The following is a 20,618-nucleotide window of genomic DNA, read 5'->3' on the forward strand; positions in this document are numbered from 1 at the left end:
CCTTACAAGAGGGCCGGAACGCCGCGCTCCTCGGAAAACGCGGAGTGGATTCCGGTCCGCTACACGCGTGGGTGTGAGTGGGGAGCGTAACCCCGCGGGGTGGAGTAACCGATCCCACTCGGCCTAAAACGCTTCCCACGCGAGTTTTAGCCTCAGTGTTGTGGGGTGGAGGGGAATGTCAAATTCGGCTCCTGTCCTCCCTCGGGAGCTGGAGACTGGAATTTTTATTCCAATTCAGTGCGGGGCTACGTGGGCTCCAGGATCCCCGCGTAGGGGGTACCGAGGACAGCGGAGCTGGGGACCCTGGCTGCTGGGTCTCGGCCGCTGGGCGTCCAGCGCTCTTCTCGTCCGCGGCCCTGGCTCCTGTCCTCACTTCCTTCCCTTTTTGGCTCCTGCTGTCGGAGCGGGCGGACGTGGGGGGGAACGGAAAGGGCGGGAGGGCCCGGGAGCCTGGCGGGGGGGGGGGGGGGTAACCGGGGGGTGCGGAAAAGCCGAGGAGGGGACTCGGTCCAGGGACTCGGTTGGGGACCGGAGACCGACGGGAACAGCGGCCCGGGACCCGCGCTGCTCCCACCATTCCCGAGCAGGTCAGAGCCAGAGCACCCTGTGACCCTGCCCGTTCCCGTACTCGTGACCCCCCATCCCCAAAATGCACCAGGGACCCCCATATTCTACTCTTGTGTTGCTCCCCCACCCCAGGACTCCCATACGGTCACTTAGGCACCCATTCGCGTCCTTCCCCTCCCCGATCCCCCCGCGCCCACCTGACTCTCCACCTGCCCCCCTCCATTTCTCCCCAGGCGCCCCCATGGCCCGACCCCGCTGATTCCTTCACTCGGCCATGCTCCCGCGGCCCCTGCGGCTGCTTTGGGACACGAGTCCCCCCGGGGGAGTCGTGCTGAGCAGCTTCCGGAGCCGAGACCCCGAAGAGGGTGGGGGCCCAGGTGGCCAGGGCGTGGGCGGGGGGCAGGAGGAAGAGGAGGAGGAGGAAGAAGACGAGGTGAGACTCGAGTGGTGGGAAGTCGGGGAGGTATACATTTCGGAGACTCTCCACCTTTCTCTCGTGTCTCTGTGTCCCTTCATCTCTTCCTCCCAGCCTCAGTTATTTCCGCGCCTCTTGCTGGGTGTCTGCCTGTCTCCCCGCTGCGGGGAGTCCCGGAGTTTCTGTGGTTCCCCGTGGCAGTGTGACTCAGGACCTGCCCGCAGAAACCTTTCCAGTTCCTGCCAGAGCGTCTGGCTCTCTGTTCTGCGAGTCTCTGGCTCTCCCTGCTTCGGCCAGATTGTGCCTGCCTCTCTGGGCATCGTGTCTTGGTCCCTGTCGCCCTCCTTGTTTTTGTTTGGCGGGGAGGGGTTTGTTTCCACAGTAACCGGCTCCTCTGACTCTGGGATTGGGGAGGGAACTCTTCGATTTCGTGACCCCTCCCCCTCTCCCGCTGGGCAACGAGTGGAGGCGGGAAGCCCAGGTTCTTGGACTTTGGAGGGATCCCAGGCCGAGTCGGGGGGAGGGCGCCTGCTTTCCTCCGGGACTAATGATGGTGGCCAGAAGCAGGATTTGGGGCCTCAGGAGGCGCCAGAAATTGGATTCGGGGCCCCGAGGCCCTGGACTCCTGGGTCCAGAGACTGGGTGTGGGCAGGGTGACTGGCAGGGCTGGTTTTTCGGGATCGGTTGGGGGAGGGGCTGGGGCCACGTGACTCTCCGAGTCGGCTGGCTGGGGCCCCCCCCCATTATCCCAACTTCCCCTTCTCCTTCCTGTACTGGGATTGGAGCCTCCACCTTGAGGGGGTCTCCCAGCATTGGGGGACCAGGGAAAGGGGGCTAAGGGGAAGGACTAACTCTTGGGGCTTGGTCAGGTCCTGCGGGGGAGGGCGGAGCTTGCGGCTGTGCCTGTGACTGGGGTTCCAGCTTCTCAAGGTCTCTGCCTCTGGCTTTCTGCCTCTCTCGCTTCCCCCTCCTATCCTTTGCACTTTACTTCTCTGCTCTGTTGGGGTTCAGCTCTGGGGGGAAAGGGCTACAGCGGTCTCCAGGCCCAGGGTTCCTGCGTTCCACCCGCCCCTCTACTGCCACCCCCTCGACTCCACCGGGCCCTGAGGCGGCTTGGGGGGGGCTGTCTGGGCCCCACTGGGGGAGACCTGGGGTCACCAGCCCCCCCCACCCCTCGCACTCGCTGGTACTGTCCCCTGCCACCACAGGTGAGGGGTACAGAGGGAGGAGTAGGGCCTGGGGGTGAGGGCTGGGAGCAGTGGGGGGTGGTGTGGGACTGTCTGACCTCCCCTTCCTTGCTCCGCCAGGCCCCTGTGTCTGTCTGGGATGAGGAGGAGGATGGTGCCACCTTTACTGTCACAAGCCGCCAGTATCGGTCTCCTGATCCCTTGGTGAGATCCTAACTTTGGCTTCTCATCTCTGACCCATCACCTCCCAGTGCCTCTTCATCTGGCCAACTTTTTGGCCAGAGTGCTAAGTCAGATGTCTGAAGACCTGAAATCTGCTGTGTGACTTAGGTCAAGTCTTTGGCCCTCTCTGAATCTTAATATAACAAGCCTGGACCATCTCCTAGGTCTGGGATTTTCCCCAGAGATCTAGGGGCTGAGTTGAAAAAAGGGTCAGTGACTTTCCTTCTGTCTCCCCCAGGCCCCCACACCTCCCCCGCGTTCCTCCAGAAGGCTCCGAGCTGGCACTCTGGAGGCCCTCGTCAGACACCTGCTGGATGCCCGGACATCAGGGGCTGACGTGACCTTCACATCAGCTTTCCTGGCCACCCACCGGGCCTTCACCTCCACGCCTGCCCTGCTAGGCCTTGTGGCTGACAGGTCAGGGTCATAAGGGACCAAGGGTTACGGAGGTGTCTGGACTTTTCTAGAGCCAAAAAAATCCCACCAAAATAGTCAGAGCCACTGGGGGTTTGGAAAAAAATGGGCAGATAGAATCTCTTCTCCTTCCCAGGCTAGAAGCCCTTGAATCTCATCCTACTGATGAACTAGAGAGCACAATAGGGTGAGTGACCCCTGGCTGTTAACTTCACAGTTCTCTCTGGCTGAGCTGTGGCTTGATACCTGACTCCTGGCTGATTCCCCTTCTCCCAGGGTAGCCATCTCTGTACTGTCAACCTGGCTGGCCTCTCACCCTGAGGATTTTGGCTCTGAGGTCAAGGGTCAGCTTGACCGGCTTGAGAGCTTCTTGCTTCGGACCGGGTATGCAGCAGGGGAGGGTGTTGGGGGGGGCAGCGCTGACCTCATCCGCAACCTCCGGTCCCGGGTGGACCCCCAGGCCCCCGACCTTTCTAAGCCCCTGGCCCTCCCTGGCGATCCCCCTGCTGACCCCACGGATGTCCTGGTGTTCCTCGCTGACCACTTGGCCGAACAGCTGACCCTGCTAGATGCGGTGAGACCCTGACCTCTGACCCCGTGCCCCCTGCCCCCTTACTAACCTCTCCCTGACTCCAGGTCCTTTCCTTGCTTCCAACCCTTCCTGATCCAGCTCCCAGCCTCCTCTGTCCACTCAGTTTTGACCTTTCCCCTGTTCACCTTGATTGTTACCCTGCAAACCCTGTGCCCCTTTGGTTCCTTGGCCACCTGAGATCATCACACCCCTGATATTGGTAGGCTGACCTCACTTGACTATGAACCTTAACCTCTGCCCTCTGCCCTGCAGGAGCTGTTTCTCAGTCTGGTCCCCTCACAGTGCCTGGGGAGCCTGTGGGGTCACAGAGACCGGCCAGGACATTCCCACCTCTGCCCATCTGTCCGAGCTACTGTCACACAGTTCAACAAAGTGGCAGGGGCAGTGGTCAGCTCTGTCCTGGGGGCTACCTCAACTGGAGAGGGGCCCGGGGAGGTGACCATTCGGCCACTCCGTCCTCCCCAGAGGGCCCGGCTCCTGGAGAAGTGGATCCGTGTGGCAGAGGTAAGAGAGAGGCTTGGCCCCGTTGGGGACCCTGGTGTGGAGAGAGGTCCCAAAGCTCAGGCCTACCTCTGTGACCCCTGCAGGAGTGTCGTCTGCTCCGAAACTTCTCTTCAGTTTATGCTGTTGTGTCAGCCCTGCAGTCCAGCCCTATCCACAGGCTTCGAGCAGCCTGGGGGGAAGCAGCCAGGTGGGGAGGATGGGGCACTGGCTGGGAGCTGAGGGCTGGGAAGAGGCGTGGGGGCGAGCCTGGCCCGTCCTTAAGGCTGCTGCCCTCCACCCCCCAGGGACAGCCTCAGAGTCTTCTCCAGCCTTTGCCACATTTTCTCTGAGGAGGATAATTATTCCCAGAGCCGGGAGCTCCTCTTGCAGGTGAGGCCCTGTTTGCTGGTGTTCCCAGCCATCCCTGCTCCCCGCCCCACACCCATACCTCCTTTTTCTGTCACCACCAGGAGGTGAAGCTGCAGCCCTCTCTGGAGCCAAATTCCAAGAAGGCCCCGAGGTCTGGCTCCCGGGGTGGGGTGAGTGACTAGCTGGGGGGTGGTTGTGAAGGAGTAAGGAGTGTGTGGGGGGGAAGTGGTCTGAGGGATGGGAAGAGGGGGCATGGGGGGGGTTCCGAGGCAATGGGATAGGAAAGTGCAGAGGGATGGAGAGCCCTCAGATCAGGGGTGGGCGTCTGATCCTGACCTCTGACCTCAGGGTGTGGTCCCATACCTTGGCACCTTCTTGAAGGACCTCGTGATGCTGGATGCAGCCTCCAAGGATGAACTGGAGGTCAGTGGTGTGTGTGTGTTCGTGTGTGCACTGTGATGAGGGAATGAGTGGGCCTCAGGGTCAGACAGACCTTCCAGAAAGGTGCTACAGGGCGTCAGCACTGAACTCCAGGGCTTGAGCCAGATTGCCAGCATTCTGGTTCTGTTACTTGAGCAAGTTGCTTAACTTCTCTGTGCCTCAGTAACCTGTAAATGGGAAAGCAGCGACCGTGTCTGTGCCAGTCTGTTATTACGAGAGTTAAATGAATTACTGTTCAGCAGGTACTTAGAGCATGCCTGAAATGTAAGCCTATGTAGCATTCATTAAAGAAACAGATACTGGGATCTTGGGCAAATTCCTCATTCTCTCTGAGCCCTAATTTTCCCAGCTGTGAAATGGACACTACTTGTACCTGTGATATTCCATTTCAAGGGTGAGGTAGAGTGTTTAGGGCAGGACAGGGGTGAGGGGGAGCCAGGGGAGGGACAGAGGACTCAGAGGCCTAGTGGGTGAAGTGTGTGTGAGTTGGATGTGGATGGGTGTGTGCTCTCTGTGGCAGGGTTGGGCTTCACCCCATCCCCCTTATTCTTGCAGAACGGATACATCAATTTTGACAAGCGGAGGAAGGTGAGGGGAGTGCCTGGGCCGGATGCCAGGCATCCCTAGCCATGTCCCAGGATGGGGAGACAGAGGGGAAAGTCGGGGGGGTCCCTGAGTTTTGGCTCCTGCAGTCTGTGGGCTCCTTCCTAGGAGTTTGCTGTCCTTTCTGAGCTGCGGCGGCTCCAGAACGAATGTCGTGGCTATGACCTCCGACCTGATCCCGATATCCAGCAGTGGCTACAGGGGCTCCGGCCACTGACAGAGGCCCAGAGGTGACTGGCTGGATGAGGTTGGGACTCCAGGGCTGGGGCTGAGTGTGGGGATCGGTGTGTCACGTCCTGACCTCTGCCCATTGGCCCTTTTCACAGCCATCGAGTGTCCTGTGAGGTGGAGCCACCTGGTACCAGTGACCCTCCTGCCCCGCGGGTGCTTCGGCCAACGCTGGTCATCTCGCAGTGGACAGAGTGAGGAAATCAGCGGTTGGGGGGTAGTGTTTTGCGGAAGCTACTTGGGAGAAGAGCCCTTCTTCCTCTGACCCTCCCAATCTCTTGCCCCTCTAGGGTTCTGGGCTCTGTTGGGGGACCCACCCCCCTGGTCTCCTGGGACCGGCCCAGTGTGGGGGGAGATGAGGTACCTGGAACCCCTGCCCCTCTGCTGACCCGGCTGGCCCAGGTGAGCTCTGTTCCTGACCTCTGACCTCAGCACTGACCAGGCCTTTGTGAACGTTTCTGCCTTGACCTCTCTGCCTTCATGCCCGTCCCCCATGTTGTTTGTCCCTAGCACATGAAGTGGCCATCTGTCTCATCTCTGGACTCTGCCCTGGAAAGCACTCCATCCTTGCACAGTCCGTCTGACCCCAGCCACCTCTCTCCCCCAGCCTCCTCTCCTAGGCCTTCTCGAGGTCACCGCCGCTCCGCCTCCTGTGGCTCCCCACTCAGTGGGGGTGCCGAGGGGGCCTCCAAGGGGACTGGATATGGGGGTGGGGGGTCTGGGCCAGGGGCCTCTGATTGCCGAATCATCCGAGTCCAGATGGAGCTGGGGGAAGATGGCAGTGTCTACAAGAGCATCTTGGTGAGCAAGCTGCGGGCTGCGGGGTGGGGGGAAGGTTGATGCCTTGTGGGACTACAGATGTTGTTTTAGGTTTGAATAGTCAACTGGGAGGATGATTATAGTTTTAATTTTGATCTTTGGTTATGGCCGCTATTTTATTTAAAAAATTTTTTTTATTTCATTTTTGAGAGAACGAGCACGTGCACATGCGCGTGCTTGTGAGCAGGGTTGGGAAGGGGCCGAGGGAGAGGGAGGGAGAGAATCTTAAGCAGGCTCCACACCCAGCACCACAGAGCCCCACGGGCTCGATCTCATGACCAAGATCATGACCTGAGCCAAAACCGAGAGTTGGACGCTCAACCAACTGAGCAACCCAGATGCCCCTCACCTGTTTTATTTTAAAGGCGCATTAGCTGCTGCACCTTGAATTTTGGTGGCCATATTAGATTGTCAGAACCCACAGCAGTTTCTTCGTAGGGAAGCACCCCTATTTCACTGGACACCGTGGAGTCCCAGGAGCCACCATATAGGGTTTCCCTGTTCATTCTGAAGTGTTTGACACGGTAACCGTGTTTGGTTGGGATCAGTGGTTAGAGCTGAAAGGATGGAAAGCAGAGGTGATGGCCAATTTATTGCTCTTTTGGTCTCCTGTCCTACCAGGTGACAAGCCAGGACAAGGCTCCAAGTGTCATCGGTCGTGTCCTTAAGAAAAACAATCGTGATTCTGCGGTGGCTTCGGAGTATGAGCTCGTGCAGCTGCTCCCAGGGGAGCGAGGTCAGAGGCCATGAGGGAAGGCAGACTCGAGAGGAGAGTGCTGCCCACCCGTGGGAATGCTTCCACGTCCGGGTGGTTGTGGGGGGAATGGCCGTGTCTGTTCCTGACACTCCCTCTCTGAACATACAGAGCTGACTATCCCACCCTCGGCCAACGTCTTCTATGCTATGGATGGAGCTTCACACGATTTCCTCCTACGGCAGCGGCGAAGGCCCTCTGCTGCCACACTGGGTCTCACCAGCAGCCCTTCTGCCTCAGGAACTCCCCCAAGTGAGGGAGGAGGGGGTTCCTTTCCCAGGATCAAAGCCACAGGGAGGAAGATTGCCCGGGCACTGTTCTGAGGAGGAAGCCCTTCTAGCTCAACAGGACTCCTGGTGGCCATACCAGATGTGGGTAGCCATCCTGAATGGTGGAGGTCATGTTGCACTGGCAAGAAATTCAGAAAGGTGGCCAAACACCCCGGGGCAGTGAAGTGCCACTGGCTTGCCAGACAGCTGAGAGATCCAGCCTTGTGGGAACTAGTAATCTTGGTAACCAAGTTGGATACCTGTGTATAGCTCCCTACTTTCCATGAATGCAGCACACAGCTGGTGCTAGAAAAAGGAATCAATTCCTGATTCCTGGCCACATCCTAGCATGCCGAGGGCCAAGGAAAGGCCTACAAGGAGGGGGAGAGAAAAAGCCTAGAGGCTCTGAGCCCTGGGGAGAGGGGATGGCAAGAAATCGGTTCAAGTAGGGGTTCCTGTCACTGTGACAACACTAAGATAATAAACCAAAACACTACCTAAATTTTACTCCCCTGTCCTGTCCTTGCAGTGCGTATGGTCTAGCTGCTGGCAGTGGGGTTAGGGAGATGGCTGAAGGTAGACGTCAAGGAACAAGAAGGGGCCCAGTGTTTTCTATCCCCGTTGCTGAAAGCAAGGTGTTAGTGAAAAGTTTCCTCACAATAGTGTATTCCTCCCCAGTAACCTCCACCCGGGTCCCTTTATTCGCTCCTAAGTTTTTGTCCTCAGTTGTCACAGACCCACATCAAGTACTAGTCACCTAATTAAAGTGATCAGTCTGAAGAACAACCCCTGGTTGGAAATTTGTAAGAAACAATTTTAGGACAAAGAAATGGAAGACAAACTTTGTGGATAATGTGTAAACTTGGAAGACTTAAAACATCACAAAGCATTCCATGTTGGGATTTTAAATCCGTCTAAGCTACATTCAAACAAATTCTAGAAAGAGACCGACTTAAGAGAGATGCCAGGGCTTTTTGGAGGATGACAAGAAATCATAGCAAAGAGGGTCACCACATTTCATCTTGGGGTCTCAGTTAAGATTACTGTGAGTTCTGCAATTAAACTGGCCTTCCCAACAACTGTGTTGTAAATGCTCTTCTCATGTTTCCTGAAAGGGTGTGCCAACCAAGATAAGGAAGAATTAAGGGTTGTATATACAGGCAAGAAGCAGGTTTGAGACATTTCAGATTTTAGTCTCAGGAAAGAAGGAAGGATTACTCTGCTGCAGAGATTCCAGTTACAAGACCTTGGACCTGATAGAGTAATATATGTGGTGTATAAATAAAGTGGAAGGGGCCCGGGGAACGGATGGAGACAATTATGACAGAAAGTGGCTGGTCAGAAAACAGCCAGGCGTTTTCACATTTTATTAGCTACAGTATAGACCCTAGAGCTGCCTCATTCCCTCCCCTCCCCTCCCCCCCATCACGGGGTCAGGCCTTCCCAGAAGCCCCTGCCTTGGCTGCCTGCGCCCGCTGGAACTCCTGCTGCAGCTGAGCCAGGGTCTCCCTCTGTTGCTCTGACTGCCGTTCGAGGTCCCGGAGCTGGGATTCATATCGCTTACTAAGGAAAGTGAAGAGAGACAAAGAAGCAAATAAGGAGAAATTCATGGGACTTACTACTGAGGGTGCTGAAGGCAAGGAAGAGATTGACAGAAAACCTGAGATCTGGGAGAGGGTCTGGAAGAACTAGACAAGAGGGGGGACTCTGGAGCTACTCTATAATGGCTCCTCAACCCCTTTACACCAGCGGTGTCAGGTGCATTGCAAGTTGTGGAACAAAGACTCACATTTCAGCTGTGATATAGTCCAGCCTCTTCCCCACGGTGGCCCGAGCCTCTCCCAGCTCCTGTTTGACCAGTACAGGACCCAGAAGTTTAAAGACCACGTTGGACCCATCTAGCAGGGCCAGCTCCTGATGAAGGGATGGGACATACATGATCAGAACCAGAGCCAATACAGGTCCCTCCTCGCCCCCACAAGTCCTCTCTCACCTCCTTCACGATATTATTTTCTGTTAGTTGGGCCTCAAGCTTCTGCCGCCCCGACATGGATTTACTCAAGTCTGGGGGTTGGGGAAAAAAAGGCTTGATTAGAAACCTCAAATGTGCCGCCTGATGCCAATCCTGGTGAGAAGAAAATGGAACTGAGGAAGTAGACAAGGATGCGGCAGCAGGTCAGTGAGTGGGGAAAAGCACTGAGATGGGGAAGGAGCGGCACGCGGGGCCTCGGGTGGGGCAGAAATCATTATCTTGGTTTGGCTTTGGGCTGTGAGTGAAGGGACTGGGGCGAGGCCGCACAGACCCTGCTCCCTTACCCTTCTGTAGCTGCTGATATTTCTCCACTTCTCCCTGTAGCTTCTTCTGGATTAGATCGGCCATGGCGGGGACGAAGGCCTGCGGGGAGCGGGAGAGGGGCGCTGGGTGGTACCCGAACTCCCCTCTCTGGCCTGGCCTGCCGAAATGATAGCACTCTTGAGAGGCAGCCTCCCGGGGCACCGCAGCCTCACCCCGTCCCGGAGAGCCCTCTACCCCGGCCCCAGGGGGTGGCGGGCGCAGCAAGACCCCCCAAAGCCCTCATCCGTAACCCAACCCTACTCACGTTCTCCCTTCACTATTACTAAACCTGGAAGTAAACAAAGAATGCTGGGAAAAGACGGCGCCGGAAGCTGTCTTCTGACGCATGCCGGGAACTGTAGTTTTGGCATGTTTAATGAGAGCTGTTCCGCCAGAAGACTGGACTCGGGAGGTTTTAGGCAAGACAGGGAAACGAAGCCGGAAGGAGAAAGCGCACCGTTACTTAGGGCCCAGCTCCAGACTACCTTTCTTTCATTGCTCGGGCATAAGCGGCTGCTTCGGATTGCGGGATCAAGGCCTGCCCCGCCCCTCGAGAGCGTAAGCCCTCACTCAAGATGGCACCTAAAAGGCTTCAGACCTGGTAGGCGCTGATTGGATAAAGGGCAGGCGCACTTCCGGGAGTTTTCAAGGGGTCTGTGGGACAGCTGAGAGGAGTTTGCACGTGGATTGTAGTTCGGGTGGGCTAGATGGAAACAGCCCCCAAACCGGGCAGGGATGTCCCGCCCAAGAAGGACAGACTTCAGGCCAAGAAGAAGGTAGAGACGTCTCCTCTCTAGGGTGGAAGGGAAGTTTTTAGCTGCGGGGTCCGGGGGGGGGGCGGGGCGCGGGCTACGGAGTCTTAGAGCTTCTGATGTGCCCGTAGAAACCGCGGAGGTACTGGGAGGAAGAAACCACTCTGACCGCTGCGGGAGCCTCTCCAGGCCCCCCTGGTAGCAAGAAGAGGAATCGTGAGCTCCGCCCCGAGAGACCAAAGAACGCTAACATCACCAAGAAGTCTCGGATCTCCAGGAAGCCTCACCTCCCGAAGAAACCCCGAGAACGGAGGAATCTTGAGCCTCAGCGGAGCGTGTCCGGGGTGAGCCTGGGAGCTGATAAGGTGGTGGGGCAAGTCGCCTTGTGCTTTACGGGTGCGAGGATTGGGGTCAGCCCTAGCCTGTTTGCTAATTGTTTCCTCCTTCCCCAGGCCCAGGATCCATTTCCAGGCCCTGCCCCTGTCCCTGTGGAGGTGGCTCGGAAGTTCCATCGCATTGACAAATCCAAAAAGGTGAGGACCAGCCAGAGAGTGGGGAGAGGTTGCAGCCGGGAGTATATGAGTGAGTTGGTTGGAGGGGAGGCTGTGTGGCTCTCCTGGGACCCTACATAATGTCTGGTTCTTCTCTCACTTCTCCCCCCGCCAATGACGTTATAGCTGCCACATTCGAAGTCCAAAACCCGAAGCCGACTTGAGGTGGCTGAAGCTGAGGAAGAGGAAATAAGTATTAAAGCTGCTCGTTCTGAACTACTGCTTGCTGAGGAACCCGGGTAAGTGGACCCTAATGTGGACCTCCCCAGGTCCTGCTTTATGAGGCTTTTCTTTGTCATTTTCATGTTGGTACATCCACTGCATGTTTGGGAGTTTACTGCAACTCCAGCACTCACTCCTAGGTTTCTGGAAGGGGAGAATGGGGAGGACACAGCACAGATACGCCAAGCTGACATTGTGGAGGCTGTGGATATTGCAAGTGCGGCCAAGGTGAGTCTGAGTTGAAAAGGGGCCACTGGCTGGATTGGTGGTGCAGAGCAAGATGGAAGTGGGGACTAGAAGAGGGAACAACTGAAAGGAGCCACTTCTTTCTTGATTTTTTCCCCACTTTTTCCTTTCTCAGCACTTTGATTTAAACTTGAGGCAGTTTGGACCCTACAGACTGAGTTACTCCCCAACTGGGAGGTAAGGCTGGATATCAGTCTGTTGAAGTAGGATGTGGTTCATCTCCTTAACCACTTCAGCCACGCTCTCCTCAGCGGTACCAGTGTATGTTCAGGCTGATGATGTGGGGAGGGTCCTGTGATTCGCTTGCATGTGAGGGTGAGCACATAGAGGAGGGGCCAGTGTGGGACAGACCTCAAATGGTCTGAGTCAGGGTGCTTCCTTGCATTGACACTCTACCTGTCCCCTACTTGCAACAGACATCTGGCTTTTGGAGGGCGCCGGGGTCATGTGGCCACCCTTGACTGGGTAACAAAGAGGCTCATGTGTGAGATCAACGTCATGGAGGCAGTGCGGGATATCCGGTCAGTGGGGGTGAGGCATCCCCTTCCGATTGAATGACTGCCCCTTGACCCCCTTTCCCACTGACCCTCACCTCCCCTCCTTCCAGGTTTCTGCATTCGGAGGCACTGCTCGCTGTTGCTCAGAATCGCTGGCTTCACATCTATGACAACCAGGGCATCGAGCTCCACTGTATCCGCCGCTGTGACCGAGTCACACGGCTGGAGTTCCTGCCTTTCCACTTCCTCCTGGCCACGGCTGTGAGTGGCTGTGGAGCACAGGGACTGGGTGGCAGCCCTTGAGAAGACCGCTTCTTCTCTGGGATCCCAGTAGAAGGACAGAGGGCAATCAGGACTCATTCTGTCTCTCTCTCTCTCAGTCAGAGACGGGATTTCTGACCTACCTGGACGTGTCAGTGGGAAAGATTGTGGCAGCTCTGAATGCTCGGGCTGGACGGTTGGACGTCATGACTAAGAATCCTTACAATGCCGTCATCCATCTCGGACACAGCAATGGTTGGTCTCTAGCTGAGCTTTGACTCTCTGACCACCCTGACCTGCTTTGCTTCTATTTGTACTTTGCAAGTGTCTTCAGGTTGCCCCTATTCCTCCTTCTCGTTACCCCTTGGCCTTGAGACCCTGTCTTTCCCAGATGTAATCACCTTAGCGCCTATTAGTAACTTTGGTTTCTCTCCCCTGACGTCCAGGTACCGTGTCCTTATGGAGTCCAGCCATGAAGGAGCCACTGGCAAAGATCCTCTGTCATCGGGGTGGGGTCCGGGCTGTGGCCATAGATTCTACAGGCACGTAAGTCACTTGTTTGGTCACGAGGTGCTGGGGAGGTCACAGCTGGGTAGAAAGATCTAGAAGGTAGTGTGCCTTTAGGAGCACAGACTCACAGTCAAGCTGCCTAGGTTTAAATCCTAGTTGGGGCGCCTGGGTGGCTCATTCGGTTAAGCGTCTGACTGTTGATCTCAGCTCAGGTCTTGATCTCAGGGTTGTAAGTTCAAGGCCTGCATTGGGTTCCACCATGGGCGTGGAGCCTACTTAAAAAAATAAGGAGGTAAATAAATCCTGGTGTTAACCACTGACGAGCCATGTAAGCGTGGGCACATTTCATAACCTCTGTGTGCCACACACTTTCCTTGCCCCAAGGGTAGGGATGAGTATCTCACTCAAGAGTCAGAAAGCTTTTTCTGTGAAGAGCCAGATAGTAAAGATTTTAGGTTTTGCTGGCCAAGAGGCAAATTTGAGTGTAGTATAGATGTTTGAGTAAAGAGAAAACAAAGCATCACAATTTTTTAAGCAATAAAATTCAAAATACAATAGTTACCGAATATAGTATTTTTGTAACACGGGTCTACTAATGGGAAGAATCGGATACCTCGTTTTGAGGATAACATTTTGCTCAATTGAGGTTCAAAGTTAGTGTTCTAAATCAGCAAACCCAGTTATAGACGTTTATCTGTTAACGTTGATCTGTGGAGAGATTTTACCTATTTTGTCTTCGAAGACATCTTTCACACACATGATGAGATAGGTGGCAGGTTATAACTGTGTCACTGTGAGTTGTCGTGCGCCCACAGTGGTGTGAAGGGATGACACACCACATGTGATGTCGGTCTTGACCGCTCTCCCGGGCTATTGTACAAAAGCAGCCACGGAAGAAGCCAGTGAACCAGTGCGGTCGTGCTCCGATACGGCTTCCTCTGCGGACGCTGAAATTTGAATCTATGTAATTTTCACCTGTTTCAAAATATTTTTTGAATTTTTTCCGGGCACTTAAAAATGGCCAAACCATTCGGAGCTTGAGGGCTGTCCAGAAGTAGGGGGTGGGCCGGATTTGTTTGGCGCATGGGCTGTAGGTCGCCAAGCCCAGGGCTTAGTTTGTAAAGCCGTCCTAGGTGTTAACGTGAGTTAAGGCATGTGGAGTTTAGCACAGTGCCTGGGGAGTATGGAGCACCGCGGTTCACCACTGGCGTCATGGAAGGTGATCGTTCTCTTCAGGCCTGGCTGGTGATGTGAGGGGTAGGAGCGGTGGGCCTGCTCTGAATTTCTGCTCTTCGAGAGTCTGCAGCTGACCCGCTGTGCTGAGGGGTGTGTGTGTGTGTACCTGGTGCGCTGTGTTCCACACAGGTTCCCTCGAATGGGATTAGTGGGTGTTCCTCTTAATTCCTTTCTTTGTTAGGCACTCACGGGCACCTGCTGCGGGTGGGGCTCTGGGCTGAGGTTCTGGGGGGGTGGGTACAAGGATGAAGGGGCCATCGAGCCTGCCCAGGTGCAGTATTCCACTTTATGTACAGAGACAGGGGACTGTAGTTTATGGAAATGATTAGCCAGGAGATGCATTTAGTTTCTGTTGAGTTGTCTTCTATCACCCCAGACTTAATGTGTCCATCCCGGGATAGGTCACCCCACTCCCAGATTCCTCCTTGCTTGCTGCCTTTCTGCCACATTTTCCTGTCACCCAGAATTTGACTCGACACCTCTAGCTACACAGCCCCATGGTCTTCCGCCATCAGTAAGGGCGGGAACCAAATTGCTGTTTGCTGGGTGCTTCCTGGGTGCCCAGGCTCTGCTGCTTGCTTCGGCGACATCACTTCATTACTGCCCATGACCCCCTGTGAAGTCCCGGCTGCTGTCCCCTGGAGGGCCCTCTGAGGTCTGTTTCTCTCCATCCTCGCTGTCTCCTGTGAACATGCACGATGCTCGCAGCCACTTTCCAGCCTCTGGTTCTTCCTCCTCCTGGCGTGTCCTGAATGCTGTGGGCAGACTGATCTTTCCCACAAGCTTCTTTCCTCCTTTCACGCTGCTGCGTGGGGATCTTCTACATGAGGTATAAACTACGTAACTTTATTTCTAAGTGGTTTTAAAGAAAGGAAGAACAGCCTAGTAGTCACCAACTTATAAAAACCTTCTAGATGCTCAGCCCCCGCCTTGTCCTCCCATAGTTGTATCTTTGGGGCCAAGTGGTTTGTCTCAACTGTTTTTAATCCGTATTTGTGCCAGCCTGGCTTTAGGAAAGTGCTTTCTTTGGGCCACTGAATCTAAGTTGTGGTTTGCCTGCCCTGGGCTGCTTCGGTCCGGTACTGCTGTGCCCAAGGCCTAATCACTTAGTTCCCTGAGATTTGGTCAGCACCTTAAGAACAGCTCTGCTTGGGCACCTGGGTGGCTTAGTCATTAAGCGTCTGCCTTCGGCTCAGGTCATGATCCCAGGGTCCTGGGATCGAGCCCCGCATCGGGTTCCCTGCTCAACGGGAGGCCTGCTTCTCCCTCTCCCTCTACTGTTCCCCTTGCTTGTGTTTCTGCTCTCGCTATGTCTCTTTCAAATAAATAAATAAAATCTTTAAAAACAAACAAAAAAACAGCTCTGCTTATCTCTGGTCCTCCTCAGGAGCACCTCAGGCCACAGGGGCTCCAGAGATGAGGCTTACTGTCTGCTTAAGAGGCATTCTGGAAGCTTGCGTTAGGATTGTATTGGATTCCCAGAGCTAAACTGTTGTCTGCAAGTTTAGAAGCATGGAAGTGTAGCCTGGATGCCCTCTGGCCAGTGGGCTGGTATTTGTGCAGCAGATCCCAAAGGTGGGTATGTGTGGGGAGAGAAGCCAGCATGTGCCCTTGAGTTGTGGGTTGACTGAAAGGTGTGACCCTGTGTCCCAGGAGCCCTCAGTAATTCCTGGCTAGCACTGGTGGTCCTTCCATCTGCTGGAGCTGGGGCCCCAATCGTCTTGTGTCTGGAGTAGAATCCAGCTGGGCCCCTATTCAGCTCCATCACAGGGCTAGTCCCTCTCATAGGAGTCCCTCAGTCCCCTTTTCTGGGGTTCACAGCCAAGGCTAAGAAGAGAGTCTGTGGCCTCTTATATCCCCTGGCTTTGCTGGTCTCCCTTCAGCCTTCCTCTCTGAGGAACAACTTGAACATGGATAGAAACTCCCAGCCTCTAAAAACAAACAGCCACAGTGCATGATTCCTCGAGAGCGTTGCTCTCCCTTCTTCCAGGGAAGCACAGGGTGGGGCAGGGTCCTCCAGTGCATTACGTCATTGCTTCCTCAGCCTTTCTCAGCTACATGCAGGCTTCAGCTTGTCTCTCATTGCCAGAGAGCAGTGTTGGGGAATCTGGGTCCTCAGTCTGAGTTTAAAGAGCTCCTGCGATTTGTCCCCTCGTCATCCTGCTGACCACATGTCCCACCAATCCTGAAAACAGACCTGTTTCCATCTCATCTCCACACCGTGATGTTCATTCATTTGTACCTGCTATATGTTTCTTGTGCTTCCTCAAGAATGACCTTGAACGGCTCCAATCCCAGTTTTATTATGAAGTCCTCCCTGACCAGTGCTGTCGGTCCTTCTCTTTGCTGAGCCACCGTGCTCCGTGTGCGCGCGGTGGAACATATCATTTCAGTGCAGATGGGCGTGTGCGCTCTTCCCTTGATTAAGAGAACAGACACTGAGGGGCGCCTGGGTGGCTCAGTCGTTAAGCGTCTGCCTTCCGCTCAGGTCATGGTCCCGGGGTCCTGGGATCGAGCCCCGTGTCGGGCTCCCTGCTCCGCGGGAAGCCTGCTTCTCCCTCTCCCACTCCCCCTGCTTGTGTTCTCTCTCTCGCTATGTCTCTCTCTGTCAAATAAATAAAAAATCTTTAAAAAAAAAAAAAAAAAAAAGAACAGACACTGAAGAGACCGGCCTGACTTGGATTCTAGCTTACCACTCACCCTGATCTCCTTTCTCTGAGCTTCAGTTTCCTCATCTGTAAAGGGGAAATAAAAATTGTTCCTCCCCAACAAGACTTCACGCTTGCACTTGGCCACAGCCCTGCTCAGTAAGCCCATGCAACAGATTAATTGCCTGCCCCCTCTCCACCAGGTACATGGCCACCTCTGGCCTGGACCACCAGCTGAAGATCTTTGACCTACGAGGGACATTCCAGCCTCTGAGTGCTCGGACCCTGCCCCAGGGGGCAGGACACCTGGCCTTTTCCCAGCGGGGACTGCTGGCTGCAGGCATGGGTGATGTGGTCAACATATGGGCAGGGCAGGGCAAGGCCAGCCCACCCTCCCTGGAGCAGCCTTACCTCACCCACCGGCTCTCAGGCCACGTGCATGGCCTTCATTTCTGCCCCTTTGAAGATGTGCTGGGGGTGGGCCACAATGGCGGCATCACCAGCATGCTGGTCCCTGGTGAGTGGGCCAGGGGATGGGATCCGTGTGAATGAACTCTGGGTCAGGTTTGGGTTGGCTCAAGACAGCCAGGAGCAAAGGGCTTGGTTGGGCTGGAGCTGCTGGACTGGGTTCCGTTTATGGCTCCATGCTTCTCCGTCCCTCTAGGGGCTGCTGAGCCCAACTTCGATGGCCTGGAGAGTAACCCTTATAGGAGCCAGAAGCAGCGCCAGGAGTGGGAGGTGAAGGCCCTGCTGGAGAAGGTGAGCATGAGCCGGTGTGTGGTTTGGGCTGGGGTTGGGGAAAGCTCCCCATGCCCCAGGGGTCTTGGGAAGAGTGGAATTCAGCAGCCCCCCTGGCCTCTGTCCCTCTGGGTCACCCTCCTATGGCTCCTGACCCTTTCCTGTGCCTCTGTGACACCTCCAGGTACCTGCAGAGCTCATTTGTCTGGATCCACGAGCCCTGGCAGAGGTTGATGTCATCTCTCTGGAGCAAGAGAAGAAGGAGCGGATAGAGAGGCTGGTATGGAGCAGGCCCCGGTGCTCAGGCCCTACTCCCCTCCACATCCTCCCCTGTGCCATGTTCCCAGAAGTAAGGCACAGCAGATGGGGGCTGCCACAGTTCCTGGCCTCTGACAGATTTTACCCTTGTCCCCCTCCCCTTAGGGCTATGACCCTGAGGCCAAGGCTCCCTTCCAGCCAAAGCCAAAGCAGAAGGGCCGCAGCTCAACAGCAAGCCTGGTGAAGAGGAAGAGGAAGGTCATGGATGAGGAGCACCGGGTAAATGATCATTGGGCAGTGGGCTAGGCATCCCACGGGCCGCACCCTCCTGCTAATGCCTCTGCCCTTGCCAGCCTGCCGCTTCTCACCTTGCCCCCATCTCCCCACCCAGGATAAAGTCCGGCAGAGCCTTGAGCAACAGCCACAGAAGCAAGAGAAGAAGGCCAAGCCTCTGAGGGCCCGGCCATCTGCCCTGGACAGATTTGTGCGCTGAGCCATGCTCCAGGGTGGCCTGAGAAGAACAATCTCTCCCCACAATTGCCTGTGGGGAAATGACGCTGTTCCTTGGAATAAGGAGGGGGCAGTGTGCCCCTCCCCAACTGGGGAGGGACAGCTGGCTCCTGGGCTGGGTTGGTATTAAAGAAGATGGCTTTTTTTTTTTTTTTTTTTTTTTTGGATAATGTGTCTAGATCTTCCTGGGGACCTGTTCCCCTCCCTTTGCCCAGCATGGGACTACTCTAGGATCTGAGGGGGTCATGGTATCCTGCTCTACCCCCACCCCGTATCTTATCACTATGACCCTAGCCTTGTTCTTTAGGGGCCCTCCTCCTCTCTTTCCCATGTCCCTGGCGGTGTCCTTCCCATCCAGCACGGTCTGGCAGCCTCCAGGCTCCCCAGGTTTGCATTCTGGGACTCCTGTTGAGGACCACGCTGCACTCGAAGAGGTAGACAGACAAGTTTATTGAGGAGCTTGTGCCCCTCCTCTGCAATAGCTGGAGAGAACAACCCCAGCAGTGTTTGCTCTTCCTGGTGACCATCATTGGGGCGCCAGGCCCCTAGATTTCTCCTGTATCCCTCCGTCTTCAGTGATAGAGGAAACTGGTCAGCTGCAGCCAGTCAGGGCCCCCTGACTTGGGCCTGGGCAAGAGAAGGTTGTGGGGGTGCCAGCTAGACCCTCAACTTCCTCACTCCTGTGGCCCCAGGCACTCTCAGCTGTGAAGCCAGGCTATTACCCGACAGCGCAGGATGCCCAAGATTTCCTGGAGCCAGGAGCAGAAGGGTGCAGTCCTTTCCCCGTCAGAGCCGCCCACCAGCTTCCAGGCTTCCTGCATCTTCCAGGGGTCCAACTTATGGGATGTCAGCAGGAATTTCCCATAGCAGCACCGGTCCAAGGGGTAGTGGGTGGCCCCAGCCAGCTTAACACAGTGGGTTGGGGTGAGGCCTCCTCTTCGGGCACTTACCCCCACAAAGACATCCTCCAGTGGCAGAGAGGGTGCCCGGCTGGCCACTTTCAGGATAAGCTGCACAGCAGAAGCTGACAGCACGTACCCTGTGCCAGAAGCATAGGGTGGAAAGGGGCCCCAGGTGGGAGGCCACTGCTCCTCTGATATTTGGTGCTTGCTCCCTGGTGTCCGAGAGGGGTGCACCCGCCAGTGCACACGGCCCAGGTACAAAAGAGGCATTGGCTGGTTCCTCAGGATGGACGCTTCTTCCCAGTCTTCATCTCCAGCCTCAACCTCTCTCAGAGGCGGTTCCTTGCCCTTCTCCCATTGTTCCCAATGGCCCCCTCGCCGAATCAGCTCTGATACCAGCTCAGGGACGTTGACAAACACATCATCGTCCGTCTTGAGGATGTAGCGGGCCATGGAGCAGTGTTTGTTTGCCCAGTTCAGCCCGCTGAGGGTCTTGAGAGTAAGGTTCCGGTAGGAGTCCCGGAAGGCCGCCTGCAAGATGTCCCCCTGGGCCGCTGCCTCCCGCACTAGATCGATGTCGTGGGGTTCCCTGGTAGGATGCCACAAGCCTGGCTCTCCCAGCAGAAAGAGAGTCTGCACCCTGAGACCCCGGGCCTCTCGCAGCCCGCCCCACGAAGCCCGAATGGCATTTCTTTGGTTCAGGTTCTCTGGTGCCGTGCACACAAGGATGAGCAGGAAGGGTGGGGCGCCGGATCCCCTGCACGCCTCTTCATTGGGGATCAGAAGGCGGGGCAGGGCCAGGGGCGGCCCTGGGGAGGCCGGAGCCGGGCGCAGGGAGGCCAGCGAGAGGCTCAGCAGCTCCTCCCCGATGCCCGAGGGCCCGAAGAGGGTCCAGATAATCACCAGCAGCAGGACGGCAAGGAGAAGGCGCCGGAAGAGGCTGAGAGGCATGGTGTGGGGTAATCAGAAGTGACCTGGAGAGAAAGATGAGGGCGGTTAGTGGGCGGACGCCCCAGGTCTCCGTGACCTGAGTCCCTAACCGGCCAAGCCTGGGATGGAGCGGGGGGCTAGTGCGCGCGGCCAGTACCGGCGCTGAAAAGCGCCGAGACCCGGGAAGCGGGGGGGGGTGTGGGGGGGCCCGCACAGCCAGAACTGCGGGGAGGTTACCTTGTCGGGGCCCCGCCGCCCCGAAGCTCGGCTCCATCGTGGGGTTTCGCGGCGGCGCCAGCCGCCCCTCCCCCGCCCGCGGTGGCGGCTAGGTCCCGCCCCCCTCCCTGGGAGGGTGTAGGGCCGCACGCACACCCGCCTCCCCGGAAGCTGCTCCGAAGCTTCGCGGCTGCGGCGGACGGAATACGGCAGGCAGAGCACCGGCGGCGGGGGCTCCGCGCGAGGCGACGGGAGCGGAACCTGGAGCCGCAGTCGCAGTCGCAGGGGCGAACGCAGAGCAGCCCGCCAGCCGGGGCCAACTTCCTTAACCACACACGCGACCCCTCGCTCTGCTGCAGAGCCCAGCTCTTCCGGGTCAACGATTTAGAGGTCTTCATCCGTACGGGTAGCTCACAGCTTCCCGGCCTCGGCGCCCCCCCCGC

General features: G+C 56.5%; 4 protein-coding genes across 5 annotated transcripts; 2 read left to right on the top strand and 2 right to left on the bottom strand.

Annotated features, from left to right (window-relative positions):
* The first annotated feature begins 7 nt into the window (after nucleotides 1-7).
* Nucleotides 8-8,606, top strand: RGL2 (ral guanine nucleotide dissociation stimulator like 2). The gene is made up of 18 exons (XM_032410035.1): nucleotides 8-587; nucleotides 801-1,000; nucleotides 2,290-2,373; nucleotides 2,630-2,808; nucleotides 2,942-2,992; nucleotides 3,082-3,379; nucleotides 3,650-3,901; nucleotides 3,985-4,088; nucleotides 4,186-4,270; nucleotides 4,351-4,419; nucleotides 4,598-4,672; nucleotides 5,246-5,278; nucleotides 5,402-5,523; nucleotides 5,620-5,715; nucleotides 5,812-5,923; nucleotides 6,032-6,322; nucleotides 6,962-7,076; nucleotides 7,206-8,606. The coding sequence occupies exons 2-18, from the start codon at nucleotides 842-844 to the stop codon at nucleotides 7,415-7,417; spliced, it is 2,337 nt and encodes a 778-aa protein (XP_032265926.1). The 5' UTR covers nucleotides 8-587; nucleotides 801-841; the 3' UTR covers nucleotides 7,418-8,606.
* Nucleotides 8,607-8,686: 80 nt separating this feature from the next.
* PFDN6 (prefoldin subunit 6) lies at nucleotides 8,687-9,999 on the bottom strand. Its single transcript, XM_032410037.1, has 5 exons — nucleotides 9,964-9,999; nucleotides 9,680-9,816; nucleotides 9,357-9,427; nucleotides 9,153-9,277; nucleotides 8,687-8,926 (listed from the first exon to the last, which is right to left on the bottom strand). The coding sequence occupies exons 2-5, from the start codon at nucleotides 9,741-9,743 to the stop codon at nucleotides 8,797-8,799; spliced, it is 390 nt and encodes a 129-aa protein (XP_032265928.1). The 5' UTR covers nucleotides 9,744-9,816; nucleotides 9,964-9,999; the 3' UTR covers nucleotides 8,687-8,796.
* Nucleotides 10,000-10,322: 323 nt separating this feature from the next.
* Nucleotides 10,323-18,268, top strand: WDR46 (WD repeat domain 46). Its single transcript, XM_032410038.1, has 15 exons — nucleotides 10,323-10,474; nucleotides 10,582-10,794; nucleotides 10,903-10,983; nucleotides 11,128-11,240; nucleotides 11,364-11,451; nucleotides 11,585-11,646; nucleotides 11,886-11,990; nucleotides 12,077-12,227; nucleotides 12,347-12,482; nucleotides 12,674-12,773; nucleotides 16,825-17,138; nucleotides 17,286-17,380; nucleotides 17,544-17,639; nucleotides 17,783-17,896; nucleotides 18,009-18,268. Exons 1-15 carry the CDS (start codon nucleotides 10,406-10,408, stop codon nucleotides 18,108-18,110), a joined length of 1,839 nt encoding a protein of 612 aa, XP_032265929.1. The 5' UTR covers nucleotides 10,323-10,405; the 3' UTR covers nucleotides 18,111-18,268.
* Nucleotides 18,262-20,579, bottom strand: B3GALT4 (beta-1,3-galactosyltransferase 4). Of its 2 annotated transcripts, none has more exons than XM_032410039.1 (2): nucleotides 20,330-20,579; nucleotides 18,262-20,003 (listed from the first exon to the last, which is right to left on the bottom strand). In XM_032410039.1, the coding sequence occupies exon 2, from the start codon at nucleotides 19,978-19,980 to the stop codon at nucleotides 18,826-18,828; it is 1,155 nt and encodes a 384-aa protein (XP_032265930.1). In that variant the 5' UTR covers nucleotides 19,981-20,003; nucleotides 20,330-20,579; the 3' UTR covers nucleotides 18,262-18,825. The 2 variants fall into 2 exon arrangements, with proteins under 2 accessions (XP_032265930.1, XP_032265931.1); XM_032410040.1 differs by lacking the exon at nucleotides 20,330-20,579 and adding an exon at nucleotides 20,197-20,281.
* Between the last annotated feature and the right edge of the window lie 39 nt (nucleotides 20,580-20,618).

The sequence above is a fragment of the Phoca vitulina genome, unplaced genomic scaffold, assembly GCF_004348235.1.
Source record: "Phoca vitulina isolate PV1807 unplaced genomic scaffold, GSC_HSeal_1.0 scaffold11, whole genome shotgun sequence".
Lineage (NCBI taxonomy): Eukaryota > Metazoa > Chordata > Mammalia > Carnivora > Phocidae > Phoca > Phoca vitulina.